Genomic DNA, 26,514 nt, shown 5'->3' with positions numbered 1-26,514 from the left:
AGAGAGCAAAGGTGGTGGGGATGGGAGGGAGGGTCCAAGCAAAAGCCCCATTAGCCTTTTCTTTTTAAGGGAGTCCAGGCAATGCTTTCTGCTTGATTTCAGGGTTAGGAAATAAAACACCTCGAACTGTGTACTCTCTGTATAGCCGTGTATTCTTAATATAGACTAAGTACAGATATTGCTTAGCCAGAACAGAACCATTTTACAACTACTTTTCATTCTTGTTGCAATAGTACTAACTATTAAAAAAATAAAGAAAACTCCCAATATGTGTAACTTAAACACGTAATTTTTGTTCTTGACCTCTGTTAATAAAACCTCACCTGAACTGCTGTGTAATCATGTATTTAATGTTGTAGAACACTCCTGGTATGAATGTAATTATACTGGTGATTATGCCAAAATAGTTCATTCCAACGTAGAAACAGAAAGAAATGGTGTGGGGAATACTAATGTACTCATCACTGTAGGAGATTTTATCTATTTATATACAATCTTGCATTTATGTGTGTATATGTATGTGTAAACAGAGCCTAAATTAACGTTGTCTTCACAGCTTCACCCTTCCCAGGAAATGCTGTTATTCTTTTAAATGTTTGCAAGTATAATAACCTCATCAGTTGTGCCCACCAAGAAAACTAAATGAGGAGAAACAATATGTGGAAAACATGAATGCAGAATGGGGCTGAAATCCAAGTGGAAATAAATACAGATGCAGATGTATTACTTGATAAAAGTATCTGCCTTGGAGTAACCTCATAGACTTTTTGAATGCTTAACACTGGTAGTATATGGTAGAGTTAGGAATAAATAGTTAAATGTAAATTGCCCAAACATTTTATTTGTAAACCCCATTAAATTTGAAAGCACAACAAATACAAAAAGAAGATGGTGCAATATTGCATTACTTTTCCACATTATTTAATGACTCTAAATCAGGATTTTCAGGGTTGCTTTGCTCTTGCTGTACAGTTTCTGTAGTATTGCATAAGTTTTGGAAATGCAAAGAATCTCCTGTATGTCCTTTCAATCATTATTGCAGTAATGTTTTGATATTTGTTCCTTTGTAGGCCAAACCTAACGATCTCTAGTTGAATTAAGAGATGTTTAAACAGTGATGTAATATGAGAGAAGTGTTAATTCATACTTGGAAGGTGAGATAATATATATAACCTTTAGTCTGGTTATTTTCTCAGAATGCTAGAAAAGGTTAAAATCATACCCTTCCTGGCTTCCTTCTTAGACATTAACTAGCAATGGGAAGAAGTGAAGGAAGGAACTCCTCCTTTCAGTATATTTCTTCAGTGTAGTTCTTCAGCAAGAAATCTTCATGCAGCAGAGAAGCCAGGGTTTTCAGAGAAAGGAAATCTCTCTCTCTCCATTCCCCAGTTTGAATAGTGACAAAACTGCACTGAAGAGCAAATATTTTTGATGCTGAAAGATTCCAAATTGCTCTAAATAGAAAGTTTCTTCAGAGAGTGTTCCTGGGAAGAGTAAAGTGATATACTTATCTGGGTGGTGGAAAGCTGGATATGGAAAGACTGCATCAGTAAACTGCCTTTTGAGATACAGAAGGTGCTCCTTTTAAGCATCTTAAATGCAAAGTGCAAATACTGCCTAATCTGCTTAGGCACCTAAATTTCCTACTGAAAGCTTAATTTGCATGTGAAGTTCTGCTGTGCATGCATACAGGAGATGCTGTCATCTGAACCTCTGTACACTTCTGCGTAGCAAAGCTGTCCTGGGAGTTGCATGCCTTTGTTATCTCTAACACGCTGGCAGTCTTAATTAAAAAATCGAGGAGAGGCTGTTGGTTTCAGTAATGGCTGTAGCACATGTCCACTGTGTAGGGAGGGAACCTGAGTTCAATTTCCTTCCCAGTTGGAGGTGTGCAGTGGTCCTGTTTGTGAAAATGCTGCTGCACAGCAAAATTGCAGTGCCCAGAAGAAAGCAAGAAATACATTGCAGGAACTGTCTAATTGGTTAAAGCTGCCTGAAATGGCACAGCATGTAGGTGAGTCAGTATGTCACTAATTTCCAAACTTCATTGAATTTTCCGCTTAAACGTGACAAAACCTGAATGTGTACTGGGGAGGCTGTAATTTTTCTGTCTCTGACCATGCACTCACAGGGCATGGGCTGATGCAGCGAAGCTTTATTGTACGCTTTTTCTCTCTTGCCTTTGGTGCAGATAGAAATAATGCTCAGCTAACTCTGCTGTGGTGGAGAAAAGGATCTTATACTACTGCCATGCAGGTCATGGTTCAAGGGTCTGATGCTTAGTAGCACTGCTATTGGTTTACCTTTAATTTACTCTGGGATGCACAGAAACTTGCCTGAGTCTTGATGCAAGTCTCAAAGATACTAAAAAATATCTGGTGTACTCTACAACCCCTCATTTCGGGGGCTCAGAGCAGAGGCCTTTACATAAGCTGTTTGGAATCCCTCTGTGCAAGTTAGACCATTTTACCCCAGGGGACTGTTTCCACTCACTCTAAACATCCCTTTTGCTATAACAGTGGCATGTAAAAAACCAAGATAAAAAGCATACAGTGAAGAACAGAAGAATGGCCATAATGAGTCACACTAAAGGTCCACCCAACCCAGTATCTCATCTCAGTTAATGTCTGATAGGCCCTTGCGGCTTTCATTTAAACAGTTTTGTAGCGTTGGTAGATAGCCAAAGGCTTGCTCCTGCCACCCTGTGCATCACCAGAATTTATAAAGCGTCTGGGTGCACTGCACTGTCCCATTTAAGGTGGAAAAATGAAATAGCTGTGTGGGATGCCTTGAAAAATACAGTAACACGTGTGCTATTTCTCCATTAATACTATCTCAGTCCACAACCCTTTATTTGAGCTGGAATCAACATCTGTGTATTTATTTAGTCACCCTGTATGGATTTTTATTCCATGAGCTTCCATATACTAGAAGTGGTTTGGTATAACTGAGAGGTGGGAAAGCAGTTTGATGAATGTGTTTTCCTGGTTACATTTGGTAAAACTGCAAACTAATCGCAACAGATAATTTGGAAAAAGACAGGGGCTAGAGGTCTTATTTAAAATATTTTTTTCTGTTTTTTGTTGGTTTTTTTTTTCATATAGCTTAGCATAATATCATAGAATCATAGAGTATCTCGAGTTGTAAGGGACCCGTAAGGATCATCGAATCCTGGCTACTATTTGCACATGCAGAGGAAATAAGGAGCAAGCGTGAATCCTGTCCCCTCTGTCTGTGCAGTGCTGGGACAGATTTCCCATCCCTTAGTGCTTCCCTCACAATCTCACCCAGCTCCTCCAGCTCCAGCAGCAGAAGTTTGGCATGAGGGCCCTGACTTCTTGTAGCAGCCAGCAGAGCTCTCAAGGGCAGAGGAGAAAGCAGTAAGCACTTCCATGGACCACCATAGAGCCACCTTTCTCTGTTTCTCTTAAAAAACCTGGAGATAGAAATGACATGATCAGCAGTGATGAATTTTGGCTTTTGGAAATGTCAGTGGAGCAGTCCTGGGCTGGTATTAATGGTGGCCTCTCCATGGTAGCAATAAGGCATTTGGGCAAGTATTTTCTGTAAGTAATTTCAAGTACACTTCTGTTGCTTGAGCTATAATTGCTGTGTCGACAAGACATAGAAGTTTGGTCTTTGGAGTTGTTGGTTTGGCATCTCTTTTGACTGTTAAAAGTGCAGTGCTATATTATTATTTTCTTTCAAATAAATTGAACACTGGGTAATTCCTGGAATCCTCATTGGCTGGTTGCTGTAAGTCTTGGGCTTATCCTTTTAATTTTGGTTTCTATTAATAAGTCCGTTTTGGACTCTAAATAGTTATTCGGCTTTATACTTACAATGAAGTTCTCAAGTTCAGTATCTCATATTTTTCAGGCTTTGTTGCAAATGAAACACAGAAGGACTCTCACAAATAGGTGGAAAAATTCATCTGTTGAGGGAATACAGTTTGATTCTGCAAATCAGAATAGCTTGCTTTGCCAATTATTTTACTGATTCTTTTTAAGAAATACAAGTTGAGGCATGCTTTCCACCGAAAGAAATCTTGCTCTGATGTGATAGTTTCATTACTTCAATGTCTTTCAAGATTAAAAACATACAGTGAAGGCTGCTGTAGCATTCACTAGTGAAGAATATAAATTCTTCACTGTGAGAAGCGATATATATATGATTCCTGCGCTGTAATTCCCTCCTGTACTGCCCCACAATGATGCCTGATAGCTTGTGAAGGTATTCCTGGTATTATTTCTTTCACTGGTGCACGGTGACCAGCACTTCTCTCTGTTGGGGTAGGTGGGCCTGGGGCCAGGAGGAACTTGCAAACATTTCTTCTTTCTGGTTCTGCCTTTTTTCTTTTGGGACTCCTGTTTTGCAAAGTTTTAAGACAACTTGATGAGAGGTGACCAGTGGGGTCATACTAGGGGTCTGCCATTAATTTTTGCCTGTTCTTTAAAATATATACATCAATGAGATGAATGCAAATGAATGATAGAACACAGAACTGAAACATTCAGAGGACAGCACATTTCAGCTGGGTGTACGGGTGGAGCGCACCACAGCATATCCCCACGAATTTTCCTTTCCTTACGTCTCGTTCCCCTGCGACAACCCTCATCTCCTGTTTGCCGTGGTTTTGACATGACCTTTCCCTCTGCTCCTAAACCAGGCTCCCTGACACTCCCTCTACTCCAGGACAGCTGGTAGATGCTGCTGTCCCATGTACCTCTCCCACGGTGAAGTATTAGTTTCTGTGGAGCACCTCCTTCCTGGGGGGCACAGGGCTTCCTTGCAGCCCCCTGCTCTCCCCACCCAGCCAGCTCTGAGCTGGCTTCTTCCTCTTCCCTATACCTTGTCTTGTTCCTCCCGATTGGGGCTGGGGTGTTCACCCCTGAGGATACCAGTGGGTAAATGTTTGTGGAAGGATGAGCAGATGTCCTGGTTCCAGGTGGGAGCTGGAGCTGATTGACATCCAGGGGTGTGATCAGGGGGATGGTGTGAAATCCATCCTCCAAAAGGGGCTGCTTTGTGCTCTTCTCGCTGAAATTATTCCCCAGTTTCACCATTCTTCCAGGATAGAGGGATTTTCTGCTCTTGTTCAGGGGTGAATTTCCAAAACACTGGAGGTGCCCACTATCGGTGCCTCTTTGTCTTTCCAGGTCATTATTGCCAGTGTGTTGGCATAGGACGATGGTGCGCTCCATACAAACTTCCGCCACATGGGTCGTGTGCATTGGACTTCGTCTGGATCTTTGGGTAATTGTGGGTTGTCCGGGTCATGATGAATCGTCTCTAGCACAGCTAATTCCCTCAGATATTGGATACCTCTTTCCATGGTGGTCCACTTGCTTGATTGACATATAACATCTTCCTTAAAGGGCTACCTTTCCTTCACACTTGACAGGAGTCGCCTCCAGAGGCTGATGGCTTGTGTCCCTCTTCCAATTGCCTTGTCAATGCCACCTTCCCTGGCAAGCGATCCCAGCTGCTTGGCTTCCCTACCTTCTATTTCCAAGCTATTAGCCCCATTGTCCCAGCATCGGAGGAGCCAGGTGATAATATGCTCACCTATACGGCGGCCAAAATCTTTTCGCATATCCCGCAGCTCACTCAAGGATAGGGACCGGGTTATTACCTCTGGTTCTGCCTCTCAGAAATGAAAGGGAACAGTGCAGTTTAAGGAAGGCATTAATGGCTTCTGCAGGGGTTAGTGAAAGGAGAGCTGTGCCAGCAAGCAGGATCCCAGGGTCCCCGCCTGAACTGAAGTGCCTGCGCTTATGGCACAGAGCACATACAAGTTTTGTGCTGCAAGGTGTGTGTTGTTAAAATAATTTTGTAGATTTAGCGTGCTGTTTTATTTTCAAAAAAAGTGCAATACTAATGGTAGCAGTCCCTGTACTCCTTTTAGTGAAGACTGATGCAGTGAAGTCACTAGGTTGCTTGGGGTTTGTTTTCTTTTTACATAAATTCTATGGATTTTACATAAATAACCATTGAGACAACCACAGAGATAACAAATGCCAAAAATTAATTTATGTACTGTTGTGGTATTTTCCTCAGTCATCTTTTTCACAACTATTCTTTATCAATTTTTTGGACCTTTTTCTTTTGGGGTTGTTGGTGGGAGGAATCTATAGGATTTTATAGTTTGTTGGGGCCAGCGTTGTGGGTTTTTTTATATATATCAGCACTCTGTACAGTAGTCTGTCTTTTTTTTTTCAGCTATAGGCTGACATTTTTCTGATCTTCTCGAAGAATGCAGTTGTCCTTCTTTGGTTACCTGTTATTCAAATTCCCACATAGATTTAATTTCATATGTTCTTCTTTGGTATCACTCAATTTGGCCTCATGAGAGATGTGTTTTACCATTCAGTAAACACTTGCCATGGAAAAGGCTGAAAGTGATTTTAGAATGATGAATGTTACAAACCATCAAGTCTGAAATAATCAGTGTAAATTGTCCACTTCTTCTGGTAAGATTTTCTCATGTATTACATGTCTGTTTCTTGAACACTTGATTTTGTTGTTTAAACAGATCCTTTTTCAAATAGCTGGAACAAGAAACTGCCACTTAATCCATTTAAATGAAGTTGACATCCCAGTATTTGTGTAGCATCATTGGAACAGTGCATCTTATGTCCTATCCCATAGACCCCAAAGTGCTTCATCTGGTTTCTCACCCTTTCTGATGCAAAGTAATATGAATAACAAAGTATGGTGTTACCTTGCAATTATTTGTAATCTGAAGGTGATATTTAATAATATAATAATTATATTTTGACATTATTAACTTTGGGGGATTATACTAGGTAGGAGTAGCATTTCCTGGAAATTGACTTTTGTGCATTTCTTGAGGTTGTTCGTGGAGATAATTTTTTTTTTTTTTTGGTCTTAATGGAATGAGTGCTTTATAAGCAGTGGAAAAAGCAAAGCAGCAGACTGAAAAATCAACTTACTGATTTTGTGGCACATCTTCTATTAGGCAAATACAGATCATGAATCTACTAGAAATTAACCTGACATTGAAATTACTACCTCTCTACTTGTTATTGTGTTGCCCCCACAACTCTGTAATCCCTTTTTCCCATATCATTTTCGTAAAAACATCATGTCAGGTATATACATCTTTAGAGAGAAGGGTCTATGTTTAATTGCTGTAGAATTTTGTTGCAGATAACAGCTTACTGGCTGTTTGATGGCTGCTCACTATGTTATAGTGATTAAATGGCATTCTCTTCAGTTTATTCCCTTGACTAGTCTTGGAAAAGAAATTAGTTATGTATTTCCATTTACCTATTTCTTCTCCTAAGAGGCACTTGCAATAGGCATGCTGAATTGTGTTTTGGTGTACTTTTTGAGAACAGTATTTTCCAGCACTACAGAAGTGTCAGAACATCTGCCAGTACCTTATTACTGGTAATGTGGTGGACACCTTGTCTACCCTGAAGAGTTAAAAATTAAAGATAAGCAATATAAAAAGGACAAATACACACAGCTTTCACCCCCACCCCCCATATATTGACTTTTAATTTTGTTGTGTAATAAATATTGTCATTTATATTTGACCTTTTAGGTGAGTGTGTAGATCATTTTGGTGTGGTCTAAGTAAAGGTTTATGACTAGAAGAAAAAGATAGGAAAAGGGAAGGAGTCTTGGCCTTATGCAAGGAAGGCATTTCAATTCTAGGAAATGGGCTGAAAAAAAGCAGCAAGAATGTTAGTGATAAACTAGTGTGTAATAGATAAAGACTGACAAAGCAAAGCCTAGAGCTGGTTGCCCAGGACCACGTCCAGAAAGCTTTTGGGTGTCTCCAGGGATGGAGACTCTGGGCAACCCATGCCAGTTCTCAGTCACCAGTGCATGCACTTACTCAGCCCAGCAGTTAATCCTCCCTTTTTTTTGTCAGGGTGTTCATGTTTTGTAGTGGAGGATAAAATGTAGTTAGAAAAATTGCATTTTGCGTTGGACGATGAGAAGGCAGAATACAAAAGAGATTCAGTATACTTTTTTCCTGAGTCTTGAAATTAATGGCTCTCTAATACAGTACTTCAAAAATGTATCTTTGCCCATTATTATGATTCTTTTTTAGTTTGGAATAAACATAAGTAATAAATATGACTTCATTTAAGTGAATTTGTCAAGCAATATTTATGACAGCAACATGAGACCCAAATTGCATGTTTGCTTCAGGACCCTTTTGGGGATATGATTCAGAGACAATGATAAAAAAGGAGACATAAACAGAGGAAAAAATCAAAAGCTGAAGATGCTTATAATTTATATTTATAACCTTTATATATATATTTATAACCTTGGATGTTACGGTACACAGTTTACAGGGCTTGGCTCTGCTGGGACAGGGCTGGGCCTTGCTGAGACCCTGACTCCTGGTGGGACCCTCAGCGCTGGGGTAGAGGAGTGGGAAGTGTCCCACAGTCCCTGAAGTAGCCAAGTATGTGGGCTGAGACTGAAGTAACATCTCCCCACCAGTACCTGATACATAAACACGTGCCGTATTTTGGAGCAGTAGCTGTCAAGTCTTTGGGTAATGGCTGCAGAGTGGGATAGCAGTTGGACAAGTGTGACTGGGACTGGGAATATAAACTACTCACGTCTGTACCTAGCAGGAGAGGTATATAAATGTGCCTTGGTGAAAACTGAGCTTCCACAGAAAGGCTGGTGAGTGTTGTTGAGTTTAGAATCTCAGTTTTGGGCTTGCATGCCTGACTGACACTTTATGGGTCTGTGGTCCATTGCAGGCTGGCCTGCATCTGGGCTTGCAGATTCGATTCAAAGTTGTTCCTCATGCACAGGTTTTAAAACACAGAAGTTTGGATTTGTTTTGTAGTGTAATAACACTGTATTTTATTTTCATTTCTTCCCCATCTAGTTTAATCTTGAGACTTTGAAAATACAATACACATGGCACAGATCGTAACATTTTTTCAGATGCTATTAATTCTGCTACTTCATGATTACATCTCAGCTGAAGATGGGGAAACAAGAGCAAGTAAGTCTTAATTTTTGTATTTCAGACAAAGGCAACTTCAAAGCATGCCTTGAATTCATAGTATCTATTTTCAGGTCCACATATACACTTCTGTTGATGGTGATTTTTTTCCAGTATAATTTTCCTGGTCCAAATCCCTATAATATATAAGTAACTTAAATATCTTATTTCTCCTTTAGGAAGGGAATATCTTTATTTCTTTTTGTGTCTTGGAAATGCTCGAGGGGGCAGATGGAACCGTAAAGCTCCAGTCTTGATTTAAACTTGTGTCTTGAGTGTTTATATTTTTATTTCTTCAGAAGTCATGTTTTGGATAGCTTAATGTTATGTGAGAAACTAAATAAGAAAAATAAAGCTTCTGTGAGAGGAAGCTGAGATAACCCTAGCTCTGGGAGCATATTCTTCAAAATTACCATCTCAAACCCCACCAAACCAAGTTTTATAGTCTAAATCTGGTTTATGGAAAAGAAAAAGTTAAAGCAAGGTAGCTTTTTAAATGGCAAAGTGGCTGAATAAAAAAAGCATGGAAAACTTTCCTCTGGCCACAGTGATACTTGCAGGGTAGGTCTTTTTCCTCCAGTTTTTCTTTCAAGCCAGCAATTTTCAGTATTTTTCAACAAACTCCATAAAATTCCTTTTGGTCTCTAGAAAGACATTTTTTTTTTTTCAGTCTAACTGCTCTAGGCTGGGCCTGCTTTCAGCAGGGTCCAATGATGTCCGAAGTCCCTTCCAACTGAAATTACTCTGTGATTCATATCTCTGGACCACAGAGTGACGCATTCAGCTCGCCCCTTACTCCTTCTCCCAGTGCCTTTTCTCTTCACCACCACCTGCGTTGCAAAAGCATCTCTCCAGCAGACTGTGGTCACTTGCTTTCAAGGAAGGTGAAATCCTGACCTAACCAGAAGTGTCCGTAGGCAGATGTCAGGACAAGGCAAAGCTCTTCTTCCCGTGGTGGAGCTGCAGCCTTTCACAAAACAGAAAGCACAGTAATACACAGCAACCCGCATGACTGCATGTGCCATGGGATCAAAATAATCTCTCCTGGTTTTGGCCATCTCCTTGGTACCTTGTGTGTCAGTTACCTAAGCTCCTTTCACAGTCGATGGAAGGTGATTCTCTCCTGTAGAGAGTTACTCCCTCCATCTGAGGATGTGCATGTAAGATGGATAGGACTGTCCTGTAGAAATGCTTGTGTCAGTCCATGGCCTGTAGTTGGCAATTTATTCTAAAAGCTCCATTTGTAAATGACTACAGCTAGGAGAGCTGAATCCATGCGTTAGTCATCATGCAGTTACATTATATTTATTAAATGCTTACATGATCTTATATTCTGGAGGTTGAGCTCGTTCACTGAGCATTTTTCTACTAAAATCAGAATGTGCTACCAGCAACATTCAATGGAGACTCAAGTTTTTATAATAACTAGCTCTGTAAGTGCCATGTAGCAGAGTCAGAAGTCAATTAAAATGTATTTGTAAAAGGATTGGATATTACTGCTGAATTCTGGAGTATTCAGACTATAGCCTTCCTCTGCAGTGTGCTTGGTTTGCTAACAAAAATGAGTTTTTATGTTTATCATCTCTGCAGACAGAGAGGTATGGAAAAAAAGAAAATGTATTCCTCTGCTGATTGTATGAAATGCAATTGCCAGCGAAGGAACTGAATTCTGGAATTTTTCACAGTTCTTTCTGGTGATAATGTAAAAAACAAAATGGTATGGTTTACCGATACCAAGTTGGATCTGTGCGGCTTACAGAAACAATCTTGTTTTCTCTGATAAACTCAGCTGATTTTTTTTTAATGGAATGTATTTGTCAGTATAGATTCTAATACAAACAGTAATTGATATAAAAAATATTTCCTGTGGAAGAAGAAAGTGGAAGGCTTCATTAAAATATTTCTTTGATATTTGCTTTTTTTTTAGGTTGCAGAACTGCTCCGGCGGATTTAGTTTTTATCTTAGATGGCTCTTACAGTGTTGGCCCAGAAAACTTCGAAATAATCAAAAGCTGGCTTGCCAACATTACAAGAAATTTTGACATAGGGCCAAAATTTATTCAAGTTGGAGTTGTCCAGTACAGCGATTACCCTGTACTTGAAATTCCCCTCGGAACTCATGAATCCACTGAGAACCTCATCAGGGAAATGGAGTCCATACACTACCTGGGAGGAAATACAAGAACAGGAAGAGCTATTCAGTTTGCCTTTGACCATCTTTTTGCAAAATCTTCAAGATTTTTAACAAAAATAGCAGTTGTTCTTACTGATGGAAAGTCCCAAGATGAAGTCAAAGACATAGCAGCAGAAGCAAGGAAAAATAAAATCACTTTGTTTGCTATTGGTGTTGGCTCAGAAATTGAGGAGGATGAACTTAAAGCTATTGCCAACAAGCCTTCATCAACTTACGTGTTTTATGTTGAAGACTATATTGCAATATCAAGAATTAAAGAAGTTATAAAGCAGAAACTCTGTGAAGGTAATTGATTATAAAATATTTTAGGTGTGCAGAATGTAATTCTGTACCCGTAATGTCTTTATTTCACAAGCAGAATGTATGATTAATATAATCTAAGGCACCTGATAATCTTTGGTATGATCTTCTTAAATTTTGATCTTGTTTGCAGACATCACTCCCAAAATGTTATTTTCTCTGTTAAACAAAGAAATATATTTGGGAAAGATATGGTGCTTTAACACAGTGTGTGTTTAATTTCAGTATGTAGCGTTTTGTCCTGAGCCCCACATTTTTTGCACTGATAAAGTTTAGAAACCCTAAAATAGTTGAGCAATTCTCATAGTGCTAAGAATATAGGGCTCACTTTATCCTTTTCCTAGGTGTGGCTGGTACTCATCCACAATCTAGCATTTCTTCTTGACAGTTAAGAGGATAACTTAGCATTTCTTCTTGAGAGTTGAGAGGATAACTTAGCATTACAAGCAGGAGTTCTTCCGCTAGTATGTGTTGAAAAACCCAGAAGAAAGACTCTTAGCAAAAGTCCCTGGAATTGTAATGAGATGTTATGATCTTTTCTTAAAAGGATTTTACAGAAGAATTAGCCAAGACCAACATTGTAAAATGACTTTTTAGCTTTAGAATGCTAGCAGCATTACTGCATTGAGTTTTCCGATAACTTTGACTTTCCCATATATATAAAAACAATGGCTTTCCTGTATATATAAAAAAGATACCAAATTGCTTCTAGAATATATCACTGAGAAGGACTGTCTTATAAAGTGAGTATTTGTCAGTGCTATTTTCTGCATGTTTTATTACCAAGAATTAATGCAAGTCATATTTCAGTTGTACCATATTTCTGCACTTAGTAAGAATGAAAAATAGTTTTCATTTGCCCTCACTTTGAGTATGGACTTCATTGAAAAAACATGGTGATACTTATGTTGAGGATAATAGTGTTTATTTCTTGATACGCTTAAGAAAATCATAATAATTCCTTGTGGCTAATGTAGTAGGGTAGTCAGTCCAAAAATTAAATCTGCTAAGTGCAGCTAAATAAAACTTCATGCAGGGAGAAATTCCCCCAAATAAACACAATATTTTCTTTAAATAAGGTTTGGAAGAGGTGACATTATATTTCATCAAGATGGATTTTCTGCTCTCAGAATTAAGTTAACTGGTATCCTTTAAAATTCAGCTGTGATATTTGACACGATTCTTACAGCAGTAATCTGCGAATGTTGACTATGTATACAAAAGTGTACTTTCTGTTTTACTTTGACCCTTTGCTTCCACTCTCTTACATTGCGCTCTTCCTTCGCGTTAGCATTGAGGTGCCTCTCCCAAAGAGCGATCAGAGCCAGCTGGCAGCTTCATTTCTAACCACAATATATTTAGCAGGTGAACTGAAAGACTAGTAAACTGGAAATTTTATATCCGAGTGGTGGATTATTTTATTCATGTTGTTAAGATTCACTTTGACTCTGAGAGAGGAAGTTCTGTGAGGGCAAAGAAGCAATGATATGGCTGTGATCAACCACACAAAAGTTTTGCAATTCTCTCTTGATCGTCTTTGTTTTAATGTCTAAAAAAATAACATAGGTATCCATGAACATAGGTACAAGAGCATAAGGGCAGTATTTCCCTTCTGGAAAAAGGAGGCTGAGGTTCAGTGGTTCATGTAGTGTAGCAAGTAGTGGTTCGTGTAGGAATGGCCTTGGGGAAGGAGGGCTCTTGTGTGCCTTTTGGGAACCCCCGTGTTCGTTTTAGAGTACGGCAGGGTGAAAGAACCTGCTGAACCTGTCACGCAGGAAGGACAATGTGGCTAAGAGTCCCCAAATATTTCATGAATATTTAATTATTTGATATTTATTCTGGAATTCAAATGTTCCTGTAGTATTAATATTCCCTAGAAAAAAATATAGAAAAAATTGTGTGTCAGGAATGCATTTAAAAACAAGACTCAATGCAGACCTCAGAATTATGTCTGGAGGATGCTGAGAAAAGTTCCTTTGTGCTAGATAATGGGATTTAACAATGAAAAGTTATTTCATGCTTCAGGAAGGAAAAATTAAGCATCTGAAAACTATATAAAAACACTAAAGGGGAACAAGATTTCAGTATAGGGTAGAGAGTTGCTGTGACTGGTACTGTGGACTGGAAACACAACCTCATTTCCCATGGAAGGCAGTTCTTGATTTTGCCGCTGACTTCTGCATCCTATATAATGGCTCAGTTAGCTATCAAAATAGTCGTGCCAGAAGATGATCCAGAAGACCCAAAAAAGATCTACCTTACTGGGAATGTTTTTATGTAATTCTTCAATGTGCCATTGGAAATAAAGAATAGTTTCTTAATGTACAATTTTACACATGCATAATTTGTATTGTACTGGTTTGGAATAGTTACTTTGGCATTGATCCAGAATAATGGCCCTCTCACATAAAGTAATCCTATTTCTGCATTTATTTTTTATTTTACACCAAATTTCTAATACTGTAACTGATAAGAGATTCTTATGTTCATTTTCTTGTCAGTGTATATGATTATCTGTAATCCATATTAATTACAATATGACCGTTATTCAGCTTTGAAATAAATGAGTTTAGAAAATGTTTCCATGATAACAATGCACAGTGAAGAAACCTGAAAAAAAGAAAGTGTTATTACTCTTACTTAATGTCATGAGTATGTTGACTTAAATCTTGCATCTGTGTTTTGAGAAGAGAGAGAAGGAAAGTTGTGTTGGACTTTTTTGTTTGAAGCATTCAGAAGGTAGACATTTTAGTTTCCAAAATGTAGGCAGACAGTTCTTGCAATTCTTTCTTCTAGAACCGGACAGGTAACTTTTAATGTATTTTTAATTTGGGAGTCAGGTGACATTTTGCTGTGGGGAGGAAAAGAAAACTAAGGGGAATATACATGGCTTCTCGCTGCTGCCCCAAGTACCTGTGGCATGTCCCCTTAGGATGGATTGTCCTTTCCCACCATAGATAGTTTGCGCAGACACTTAGCTGAATTTTCTTAGAGTTTATATATCCTGCCTCCCCCGCCAGAATGGGGTAGCTCCTGACTGCTCTTGGGTTGGTTAGAAAGAGAAGGCATGCAGCGTTGCTCATATTATAAAGAGAAGCCAGTCTAGACCTTTGAGCTGATAATTCCCTGGCACTGAAACATGAGTTTTCCAGCCCGTGGCTGGTCCAGGTGGAGGTGAGAGAACTCTCCACCCCTTCTTTGGAATGTATTCGTAACCTCTTCCCTTTCTATGAACTGATGCTTTTCTGAAGAAAGAATGGGAAATGAATGATGAAAATGTATTTATTGTAAGTAGTTTAGCATAATTTCATTAAAACAAAAAGTTGCTTTCTTTCTTTTCATTATTACTCTAATACAGTGGTGGCTTTAGCATTAAATTTCACTCTGCTATCTCACCTTTTTTTTTTTTTTTTTTTGAGACAGCTTAGGTTCACTGACTAATATTGTTTTTGTGTAAAGACAATTAGAGATAACATTCAGTTAACTTTAGTTTTCGCAGAAAATATATCAGACAATATTTGTCCAGTGAGAATAGCTTCAAGCAGATTTCAGTGTAACAGACAAAATAGATCAGAGTCCATTTTGAGCAAAAGAAGATGACAAAAAGTTGTAGATATGACTACCTTTGCCCATTTTCAACCCAGTTTTATAGTTGTGAGGGATGCTGGATTAATCCATATTGTTAGTGCATCGTGGAAATTAACATCTGTAATTTTGTAGCATTTTGAAACCATACAATTTTAGAAATGAAATTCAATATTTTTATTAGTCAGATATTCTAACTACAATTAGTGACAATTCAAAATAGTATGTGAATGTAATTGCAGTACAATATGACATCTCAGTATTCTCACTTCATGTCTCTGAGGATTCTGCATGTCACTTCCCTCATCTTATACTTAACTGGCAGTTCTCAGTTCTCTCTTATTTCTTGAAAGGCAGCTACAAAAAAATTAGGTAGATGGGAGGTTACTTTCTGAAAGTTTTAAGTCATATTTTGAACTATACTTGCATTTATTACTTTGCAGAATCTGTTTGTCCGACAAGAATTCCAGTGGCAGCTCGAGATGAAAAAGGATTTGACATTCTTGTAGGATTAGGTGTGAAGAAAAAAGTTAAAAAGAGAATTCAAATACCAACCACTAATGCAAAAGCTTATGAAGTAACCTCACGTGTTGACCTGTCAGAATTGACAAGGTATTTAAATTTTTAAATACACTTCTACATTTAGTAAGGTTTTTTCGTTTGCTTAAAGTGAGAGAGACTTATTTTAAGATTTATACAAATGTTCAAGTATTGTCTTTTTTTCCCCTCCTTCTTCCTTGTTTAGGAATGTGTTTCCAGAAGGTCTGCCTCCATCGTATGTGTTTGTTTCCACACAAAGATTTAAAGTAAAAAAAACGTGGGATTTGTGGAGAATTCTAAGTCTGGATAAGAGACCACAGATAGCAGTCACTATTAATGGAGAAGAGAAAACACTTTCATTCACTACAACAAGTTTAATAAATGGCACACAAGTTATTACTTTTGCTGCACCTCGTGTAAAGGTAAGAAGTAAGTCACCATCATGCTGGAATACTCATTTAAGTACACATTATTCCTTTGCCCTTTATGGTTTTTAAAAATGCATGGTCTTATTTTTGACTACTTGTCATTTAAAAATAGATGGGGGGTACTTTACACATGTTTCGAGAGTGTCCACAGTGATCGTCGCTGTAAATACTTTACAGGTATTTTCTACTCAGTAGTTTCCGGCAGGTAATTGTGAAGATCACAGAGACTTTTTCACACAGCTCTTTGCTTAATATGTGCTGGAAAGTATTTTCTGCCTTTGATATGGAGACTAGAAAATGTGAATGAAAAGAGTCTATTTTTAGAGAGAGTTTTTGTTAAGTGTCTAAATTCCTTGAAAATACATAATGAGAGAAGTTACTTTCTTCTCAAGGAGAGTAAATAGCAACTTAAAAAATGAGAGTTCAACCTGGATTTGTCTAGTTCTCTGTTGAATGAAAATTCCTTTCAGCTGCTTATTTTTCTCACTGAAGGGAGTCTCCTCTTTGTGCAAACCAATTTTATTGTCTTCTAGTGTAATCTGAAGGTTCTCTTTCAATCTTTCTTCAGTAATTTCCAGTGAATTATTCAACTCTTGTGAGAAAGGTTGTCTCAGTTGCAGGTGAGACAGAGGGAAGGAGATTGAATGTGTCTACTCTTGTATTTGTAGCCATATAGAGGATTATATGCAGCCCAGAGATTCCCATTCCTACCGCAGGAGTATTATTTAAATGAACAAAGAGGAATGCTTTGGCAGACAAAGAGTGAGAAAGATTTATTGCTGGAGCGCTTCATGGCCAAGTGGGTTCAACTTTTCTGGGAAGTGGTGGCCTGCATTTGAAGCCTTACTCCAAATCAGGCTGAAGGAATTTGAAACATAAATCCTCATAGAAGGAAGGACTCCTATCCAAGAGAAAGTCTTAACTACTAAGCTTTTGCTAGGGAGAGGTATTTTATTCTTCTGTTATTGGATGGAGGATTTTACTTTTTCTTCCCAAACTTCCTCTGCCTTTTCATAATTATTTGTAAGTGAAATAATTTTATTTTTTTTTAAGAAGCAATGTTAAACTTGATTTACTGGAAATTGTTAGAAAATTCAGTTTCAAGTCAATCTGAAAATTAATTGTTTCTGGCAGCTGCAGTGACAAATCAGTCTTATTCCTGCAGTCCCAGGTATCCATGAACTTCACCAGGAAAATAAGACTTTTGCTTTTTTTGTGTGTGTGTGTCTGCATGTTTGTATTGCTGTTATGGAGAACAGTAAGTTGAGGCCCTTTTTAGAGCTGTGTGTCTCTAAACATGCTATAAATGTCACTATGCTTTTAATGAACCTTTTAATTTAATAAACCTTTAAGATAATTTATCACTTCTACTCAGGAAAATGGAAATGTTATATATTCTGATCTGTTGTTTATTTTATCTTGTAATGGGAGCCATTGTAAATAAATAAAAACCCAATCTGCAAATGAAAATAAAATAGAAACAGAGGTGCTATCTAAGGGTGTATACTATTAAGTGAAGTAGGCTTAATTTCTGTTAATGTCTACAAAAGGTAACAAAGATATATAATATACTGAAGAATGCATGTTTCAGTTTACTCTTATGTATACCACTTTGGTGTGGGATTAATCTTTAATAAAGTTAGCTATGTAAAAGATAAGCCTCTAGTCTAGGCTAGGCGGAAGAGGTAGCTTGTTTTTGAAATTAATGGATAGGCTCAGGAAGAAGGCATTTCTTTCCATGTTGAATTTCATTTCTAAGATAGGTGGTATAAATACTTCTTTAAAGGTATCTCTCATTTGCTGTTACTCATAGAACTATGCTATTTGTTTAAACTAAATCTTAGCTTTAGAAATCTGATGTTTTGTGAGATGATGAATGTAATATTTGGTTTATTCATTGCAATATTGTGATTCTTTCTGCCAATATCATGTCATCTTTAAAATTTTTTTCATAAGAGATTGAATAGAAAGATTTTCAAGTACCAGTTTGTTTTCACCATGATTTAAGATCTGAAGTGTTTGAGACATTATACCACTGATAAAAAAAGGCCTCTGGCTTCATATTTTTAACAAATACAGGTTTAAGCATGTTCAAGATCATAGACTGAAAAAATTTATGTGAGTTATAAAATAATTCTGAAATAGGGATTAATTATTACCAAATATCATTTTCTCAATTATAATATTACTTGGCAAATACTTTTTTGCCTATACAGTTTACAATTTTTTGCATGACAAAATCTGGAAGATTGATCATCTCAACTAGTAACAGTAGTTTAAGCGTTGAAATGCAGTTTTATTGTTATTTAAATTGAAGACATTTTGTTTTAAACAATTCTGTTTTCTTCACTTTTTTAGACATTGTTTGATGAAGGCTGGCATCAAATTCGTCTCTTAGTAACAGAAGACTTTGTAACTTTGTATATAGATGACCAAGAAATTGAAACAAAGCCATTACATCCTGTTTTAGGTATTTACATTAGTGGCCTAACCCAAATAGGAAAGTATTCTGGAAAGGAGGAAACTGTACAGGTAAGCATATGCTAAAACCACAATAATTCAGAAATTCTGCTATAGGTTAACATTGCATTGCTGCCTTCTGTTTTCTTGAACTTACTCTTCTAATTTACACTGAAGTGTAAATGGTCTGAAGTTTAATATACAGAATTTTAATAGTTAAGAGGGAACATAAATGATCAGGAGGACTCAACACAACTGATATATCCTGTGCGGTGGGTGCTTAATTGGTCTCGCTGACTTCAAGGGGCATTCATTTTTGCTGAAACACAACTTTGATGCGACTTGGTTGTCTGAGTTTGGGAAGCAGTGTCTCAAAGCAGGGGATTTCCTCTGTGGTTGACACTTGCATATAATTTCTTTCTGTCAGTGTATGGGTTATGCTGGTAAAAGAGGGAGAGAACAAAATTTTGATGAAGTTTCTTTCTCATCACTAGCTGTCACAAAATTACAAGGTGTGTCAACTCTGTTTCTGTCATACTGCAAATATTTGATACTCAAACTGCTACTGATTCTGCTGTGCTGGACCCCGCCGAAAACCCTCTACCAAGGTTCTCCTCTATTCTGAGGAATGTTAAAGTCCTTTTGCCTGCAGTCCTTGCAGACACCAAAAAGCTCATTAAAACTTCAGGCTGTATAGGTAAAGGCTGTGTAGACCAGTGGTGAAAACTATTGTGTTGACAGTGTTCCAGATATTGGCTAATTAGACTGTTTTCTTATATTTATAGCAGTGTGGTAATGACATTACTAATTAGTCTGACAGTCATGGAAACAGTACTAAGAAATACTGAATTACATAAGTAGATGTTATTTTTAGTTATTTTGAAAGCTATGCTTTTTTTGTACTCTAATTTCATGATCCTTACTGCTCCTATTAAAAAATATTAATATATTTTTCATCATCTTAATTAACTCTGTTCAGATGTCTTTACTCAGTTACTCCTGCATTTGTGTATTTGTAGCCAGGCCTCAGTTCTATTATTATCATACTCTAAAAGCGTACATGGAAACTTGGATGACACACTGTGTGTGTGACTCAGCATCTCTGGTGGTAACATTGTCCGTATACTAACGTACCCTTTTGTGAAAACTGCTGAATGTTTGTCACAGATTTCTCATAGGACTTCAAGCACTTATTGCAAAGAAAGTAGAGATTTCAGAATTGTAATCAATAGTCTCATACATTTTCTCTGTCAGTGCAGGATTATCCCATTTTTATAGTTGTGTGCATTCTCGGATTAGAGGGTTGGTTGGTTTGTTTTTGTTGTGTCTTGGTTTTTCTCTTAAGTCACTGCAGAAATGGGACTTTTATAGATTCCCAGTAATACAGTTTCTGAGTTAAAGAATGTTAGTAGCAAGACATGTTATCTAAAATAAAAATGAAAGCATTTTAGGAATGTCAAATTGTGTAAGAACCTCTTATGATAGTGGACTAGAAGAAAAGTAGAAAATCTGCCTCAGGTTGCAATTTTATATTTCCAGATGATTTCTATAATCTAAAAAAGGTATTTCCTTTCTCCACTTTCTCAGACTGTGATGCATTCTGCAAAGCACTAACAGTCAAACTTTTCCAGGATTTTTCTGTTTAAACTATGATTACAGAGAAATATTTTAATTAATCTGCATACCACCTTTCAGTGAAAAGGTATTTTGAAATCCTTTAAGAAATAAATCAGTTGGATTTGGATACAAAGCATGATACAAGAATCTGCAGAGATTCTTTGCTGAATTTTCATTCTCTTTCTGTGCTCTGATTCAGATTTTTTCTAGTGATATTTCACAAGTGTTCTTGATTTAATTAGGATCTTACTGGCTGAAGTGCTTTCCAGTATAGTGACGATAAACTTGTGTATGTACTTAAGTGTTGTGAATTGTAGAGACATTTTAAATTTGAAAACACATATTACTAGGCATGGTATAGTCCAACTTATAGTCTATGATTTCAAATAAGTGTAACAGGGTTTTTTTTCTCTTTGCAGTCATGATAGTTTGTGCTAGAAAAACTGATGTCAGTGGTTTACTTTTTCTGAAGTATAGCAACAGAGCGGAATGGCACAAACTTTTGCTCCCCTGGTGCCAGTGTTTTTATTGCTTGCTTTTTAAAGCTTTACATTATCCAGCTAAACTCTAAGGCAAATTCTTTCAAGTGTCAGGGATGCCTTCTGATGCTTCACTGAAATGTAAAAATCTTATCTCTAGATGAGACAGGTCAGTGTAGAAACATCTTCCCAGGGCTGTTAAGGTAAAAAGGAAAAGGTTGGTTTTGCCTGTGCTGTTGTAACTTGTTTCCCAATGATATTGGCAGCCAGCGTAATTCGTGCTTTGTGTGTTTGGATTTATTGCCAAGGATTAGGGGCAGTGATTTCTATTATTTTAGAAAAGAAAATCTTGGATTGATTATTTTTCTTTAAATAATTCTGTTACAGAACGTTTAATTGGCTGCACGTATTAATTGTTGTGAGTAGCCTGACTAAAAATGTTTCTACATCTTTAACTGATTTTTAACTGTAGTGGACACACAGAGCTTCCAGTTTCTCTTGCTTTTTAATATTTTGTTCATTTTTTATCATTGGATGATGTTATTTAAGAAGAGTATAGTTTAAACTAACAATGTCAGACTATTAACTCTTTCTCTAAAAAAAGTCTTTTATGTTTTGAATTATAGTTTGATATACAAAAACTGCGAATCTACTGTGACCCAGAGCAAAATAATCGAGAAACAGTCTGTGAGATCCCGGGATTTGTGAGTATGATAGATGAACTTTTGAGGACTACTTGGCATTTTTTACAAATCACTGTTTAAAGCTGACTGAATGAATTCTTAAAATAAGTAATACTACAGTGATTCAGCTGGTGCAAACAAATCCTTGTTACCTGTGCAACATCAAGTGACACAGAACCTGTCTGTTTTCAGCCTTATTTTTGTGCAAATGTGTTTTAAAAGTTTTTTTTACTTTAGATATTTGATGGTGGAAATTTGACAGCAGTATAGGAGAATCTCAGAATCTTCTGTTAAAATTTAAGATTTTAAACATTATAAATTAGTAAAACTACTAGGTTACAGCAGTGTAAAATATTTTAAATATTACTTTTTAACTTACCTGATATACTTCTTACTACTTGTCAGGTCATTTAATCTCTGAAATTTTTTTACATAACCAACAAACCTGTATTTTTAAATCACCTTTTCCTATCAGAAGTATCTATGCTGATCTATATCTGTGTTAAATATCCCATTAACTGAAATGCTGCCAAGATTTCATGAAGTGTGTTATGGATCAGACAAAAATAAAATCCTCTTCAGGATTTTATGATACATGTACACAGTTAGGAAGCTTATGGGGATCCTTTGACCCTCTCTTTGCCCTCTTACTTACAGTTAATTATGCAATGAAATGTAAAACACATGCAAACAGATTTGGAAACCATTCATGACACACAGTTGGAGCCAGATTTTCAAAAGCATCCAACTCCCATCTCAAAGTACAAGCAAGAGACTGTTTTATACGTGCAGTTTCCTCCGAAATGTCCTCCTTTGTTTGGTGTCTAAACCAAACTGAGCTGAAGATAATCAGACACCAGTGTCTTACTGTGTAAACCCATATCCTTCATGTTGTGATTTGGTTTAGTATTAGGACCATTTTGCCAGTTTGACAATAGAATCTGTGAATCTTCAACATCCAGATATTTTATTTTTTGTCAGACTTGCACAGACCCCCAGCTAGTCTGTTTTTCTTCTGTTTATTTGGGGCCAGTGTGTCTATCGGAATCAGCACCCGTATGAGGGCTTTTTCAAAACTTACAGCTTTCATTTAAGCAACGAGTAGGTGGCTGGTTTATTAGCTGTTCTGAAATCTGACTGTGTGCATCAAGAACTAATGGGCTTGGGAACACCTTTGTAAAGTTAGCTTTAAATACTGAAGTAAATTTAGTATTGGGCTATCTAACTGCACCATGTATCTTTTTGCTCTTTACAAAATAGAAGTAGGATATGAAAAGTAAAAAAATTAAAAAAAAATCTTTGCATAAAGAAAGCAAACACTAAAAAGTCCATCATATCTTGCGTTCTCTGCAATTTGGCAAGAAGTCCAAGAAAAGGATTGCTTTTTGCCAGTTTAATTTTACTTGCTGTTGTTCTAAATGAAATTTGGACTTTACCCATAAAATTCTGGACTCCTTTAGAAAATAGAGGTGTTGGCTGATCTCCAAGGAGGAATATGTGGTTTGTGGTTGTATTCTGTCAGAGTGTGGTTGTATCAGAGCTCCTGAACTAAGCAGGGGCTGTATGTACAACTTACAGCCTGAATTCATCCCCTTTCCCAGAAATACCTAGCTGCACAGTGATTTTAAGCTCTCGCTATGATCCGTGGAGAAAGACAACCTTCTCTTGAGGTTGCCTAAGGTGAGAACTGAGTACAGACGAAGCTGACTCTCTCCACAGACTGTGTATGAAGTCTGTGGTGACTGTGCACGGTGTAGCTAATGGTGGCTACTAAACCATTAAGACAGACATTTTCATGGTTGGTATGCTGAAATATTTGGGGATGGATTGTTCCATGGTGCTGCAGATACTGAAAAACTCAATTCAATTGATAGCAGAGTCTAATGCAGTCACACAGGAAAGCAAGAAGAAGCCAGCCTTGCCTCTGTGCTTCTGTGTGTTTTCTCAGATGCTGGATTCAGGCAGAGATCAGAGATTTTAGAAATATTTTGGTACATTCTCTGCCATGAATAAGTAAGCAGAGGATTTTTTTGATAAGTTACTCCTGGCAAAAGGTTTGACCCAAATATAAATATTTACTGTGTAAATATTTATATGGTTTAGTATTAATCCTAGTTTTGTTGTTGCCTTTTAAAAATTCCCACTAGTAGCTCCCTTGAAAGACCCTTAAATAAAATGAACTAAAAATTCATATGCATTGATAGCAGCTGCACATAAGTCTGAGAAAGTCTAAAATGTCTAAAATTTTGAATTATAATTCGTTGACAGTTATAGCCCTAAATTTATGATTGGTTTTGGTATTGTTTACAAATGACTGCATTTTACATGTTACAAATATTGCTGTACTCTTAAACTGTGTTTCTTCTTGTTTCAGAATGGAGAGGTAGGCTCAATCCTAAACTGCTCAAACTCAGTTTAAGGTAGTATTTGACTTTAAATAAACTTCTTATTATTCTAGGGAATATACTCATTGTTTTGAAAGGTGGACAGAGGTTTGCTAAGCTTAAAAGTGCTGGATTTCCATTAATTAAACTCTAGCCAACAGGCAAATTAAAAATCAGTTTTCTGAAGAAACCCACTTTTATTAGAATAAATGGCCTGATTTTTTTTCCCGGGTTCAATTCAATTGCTTTTATTTGCAGGGCTAGATGCTGTTGCAAAGGAATGGGGATATGCACAGTCAGGTAGCTGTTAACTGCATCATGCTAATGGCTAATGGGAGCTCCCCGAAGGGGAGCTTGTTTGAAGGCTTAATATGATAGCTTCCCTAACCATCCTCGTCACTCCACTTGGTACAATTGCAAAGGAAACGTGGACTGGTGTTTTGATCAATCATTTGACCCTGAGAAAGAACTCCATTCGGAGAACATTGTAAAAAAGTCTACATTATTTTAGAAAATATAGGTAAAATGTTATTGAAAGTGTTTTAGATACTGAATACAAAATCTGCTTTTTTTTGTATCTGGGATTCTTAAATTTTTGCCTTTCTGTAGCTCTAAGAACTTGCTGGGTGAAAAAGAATTCACTAAATCTAACTTCAGCATTTTGTACAGATGCACCTAAATTTCGGGTGCCTGACCTTGGACAAATGGATTTGATCTAGTAGCTCTCCCCTTGCCTGCCTTGGTAAAACACTGAGGTTTCATGTGGTCTCAATGGTGACAAGTAAATACTTCAGAACAAAAAAGTCTCTAGAGAGTGATGTGGTCTGCAAAGGTTTAGAGTTTACCGCTCTTTTTATAGGGAGCATAGTTTGGAGGAGGTGACCTAATGGTCTTTGGAGGATGGGCACCGTGAGGGCCAGGACTTGTGACCTGTAGGAGGTCCTGTGGCAGCAGCCATGCCCCACCTTTCCTCAAGTAGCTTCATAGTTGGGACACATGCCCAGGAGTTAGGACACTTGGGCTTTATGTTCTTTTCAGGCTTGCTACACATGATACCATGCCCATCGGTTGTGGTCATTATGCTAGACATAAAATTTATTAGATTCTTTTTACAAACTTTAATCAGTTATATTTGATAATTGATCACACTTCAAATGATGAATAGCAATTAGTTTAGGAGAAGAGTTTTGCATGTTGCCAGATTTAAAATTATCAAACTATAAGACAAAATATTTGTGGAAAAGCCAATACAGTTTCAGATATCAGCCTAGTATCGGTACTTAATTTTTTATTTATTTTTCTTCTGGGTAAAGTGATGAATTCATGCATTCAAAGTAGTTGGAGGGCAATATTCAGGTAAGCAGAAATTCCAGCTGAACAAAGGAGTGAAAGTCAGGACCTATGCAACCTTAGGAAATGAGCTTCATATAATGTTACATGTTTATTGAATGCTTTTGGCATGTGTATTGATGGCTGGTTTCACTCTTGGTAGTGCATGAATGGTCCTAGTGATGTAGGCTCAACACCTGCGCCCTGCATATGCCCACCAGGAAAACAAGGACCTCCAGGCCCCAAAGTAAGTTTCCATTCTGTCTTATTGAGCATACATGACTTTTTTTTTTCTTTTTTTTTTTTTTCCCCAAATCTTATGTTGGCCAGTCGTAGTCAGGCAGATTAAAAAAGTAGGGGACAAGTTCTCCTAGTTCTGGTTTCCAGTGCATGAATATAGTGATTAGGATCCTCAAGGCCAGGTTTTGGTGCCATAACTCCTAATAACACAAATACACCTTTTATTTTTTAAGGAAAATGTTCATGGATGTAAATTGTGTTTACTTGCTACTCTTCAGCAAATGATCTTGCACTGTTAATTGTTTGAGAGTGAAATGGTTTGCTAATAAAAGTCTTTTAATGGAGAGGGTTTTTCTCCTTCTATCTTAAAAAATGGACTAGATGATTACTGGGAGAGTTCCACCTTAGCTGTTCTGATGACCTCCCTTCAGTGTTGGTGAAGGATTAAAATGAGAACCAGACTTAAGTCTCAGATATCTAACATGGCAAACTCAAATCCCTAGTATTTTGCTATAGTACCTTTCTCAATAACTGTGCTAAGCAGTGCTTCCAGAGTTGCTAGCTTGTCTTACAAGGGTAGACAAGAAAACCGCAAACTGCTTATCTTTCAGTAAGCAAATGATTAAAAAACCTCTACTCTCATTATATAAGTCTTCAACAGTCTGCTGCAGCAAGTCAAAGGGCTTTTTGCTACAATGTTGAGGGTTTCTAATCAGGGAATTGGAGTCCACAAGATGGAGATCATTATAATTTCATGTAATAGAATTTTTGTGGTATTTTTCCTTTTTTTGTTCTCTTTAGCATATTACAGAAAAAAGAGAGAAAGAGAGAGAGAAGGAAGAAAGTATTTATCATTAAAAAAAAAAATTGAAAGCCACATCCTGTAAAGTATGAAGGAATCTGAAATGTCAGAATTAGGGTGACCTATACAATTTTATTTAGATCCCTGCTTCATGTGCAATCTTTCAGTTGCATTGCAGTATAATATTTGTTTGGGGATAACTGAATAATACAGGTGACAAGATGGTGCCTAACACAAAAGACTGCAGAAAGAGTGAAAGGAAGCCAATATAAGGTTGTATCGGTTATCTTAGTTACAGTATTTCTTAACTTTGAATATTGGACTTTCAAACTGTATAACTTTAAACTTAATTTGTGTTTTAACCTTTTCAAGTTAAAGGCATAACATTTCATAGTTTAGATAGTATATTTGAAAGCAAATTTATTTTCACTCAAATCTCAAACTGGACTTCTTAATGTGGACA

The 26,514-nt window shown here is 37.2% G+C and overlaps 1 protein-coding gene across 1 annotated transcript in view; it reads left to right on the top strand.

Annotated features, from left to right (window-relative positions):
* The window catches only part of COL21A1 (collagen type XXI alpha 1 chain), a 115,104-nt gene that overhangs the window by 20,086 nt on the left and 68,504 nt on the right, over nucleotides 1-26,514 (top strand). Inside the window, exons 2-9 of the mRNA XM_069805984.1 lie at nucleotides 8,891-9,010; nucleotides 10,938-11,489; nucleotides 15,533-15,701; nucleotides 15,835-16,051; nucleotides 18,416-18,589; nucleotides 21,240-21,317; nucleotides 23,671-23,679; nucleotides 25,173-25,256. Of these exons, the coding sequence (XP_069662085.1) occupies nucleotides 8,923-9,010; nucleotides 10,938-11,489; nucleotides 15,533-15,701; nucleotides 15,835-16,051; nucleotides 18,416-18,589; nucleotides 21,240-21,317; nucleotides 23,671-23,679; nucleotides 25,173-25,256 (1,371 nt within the window). The 5' untranslated portion in view covers nucleotides 8,891-8,922. The remainder of the gene's footprint in view (nucleotides 1-8,890; nucleotides 9,011-10,937; nucleotides 11,490-15,532; nucleotides 15,702-15,834; nucleotides 16,052-18,415; nucleotides 18,590-21,239; nucleotides 21,318-23,670; nucleotides 23,680-25,172; nucleotides 25,257-26,514) is intronic.

This window comes from Haliaeetus albicilla, chromosome 18, assembly GCF_947461875.1.
Source record: "Haliaeetus albicilla chromosome 18, bHalAlb1.1, whole genome shotgun sequence".
NCBI lineage: Eukaryota > Metazoa > Chordata > Aves > Accipitriformes > Accipitridae > Haliaeetus > Haliaeetus albicilla.
The sequence above is the reverse complement of the archived record's forward strand: the minus strand, read 5'-3'. Positions and strand labels throughout refer to the sequence as shown.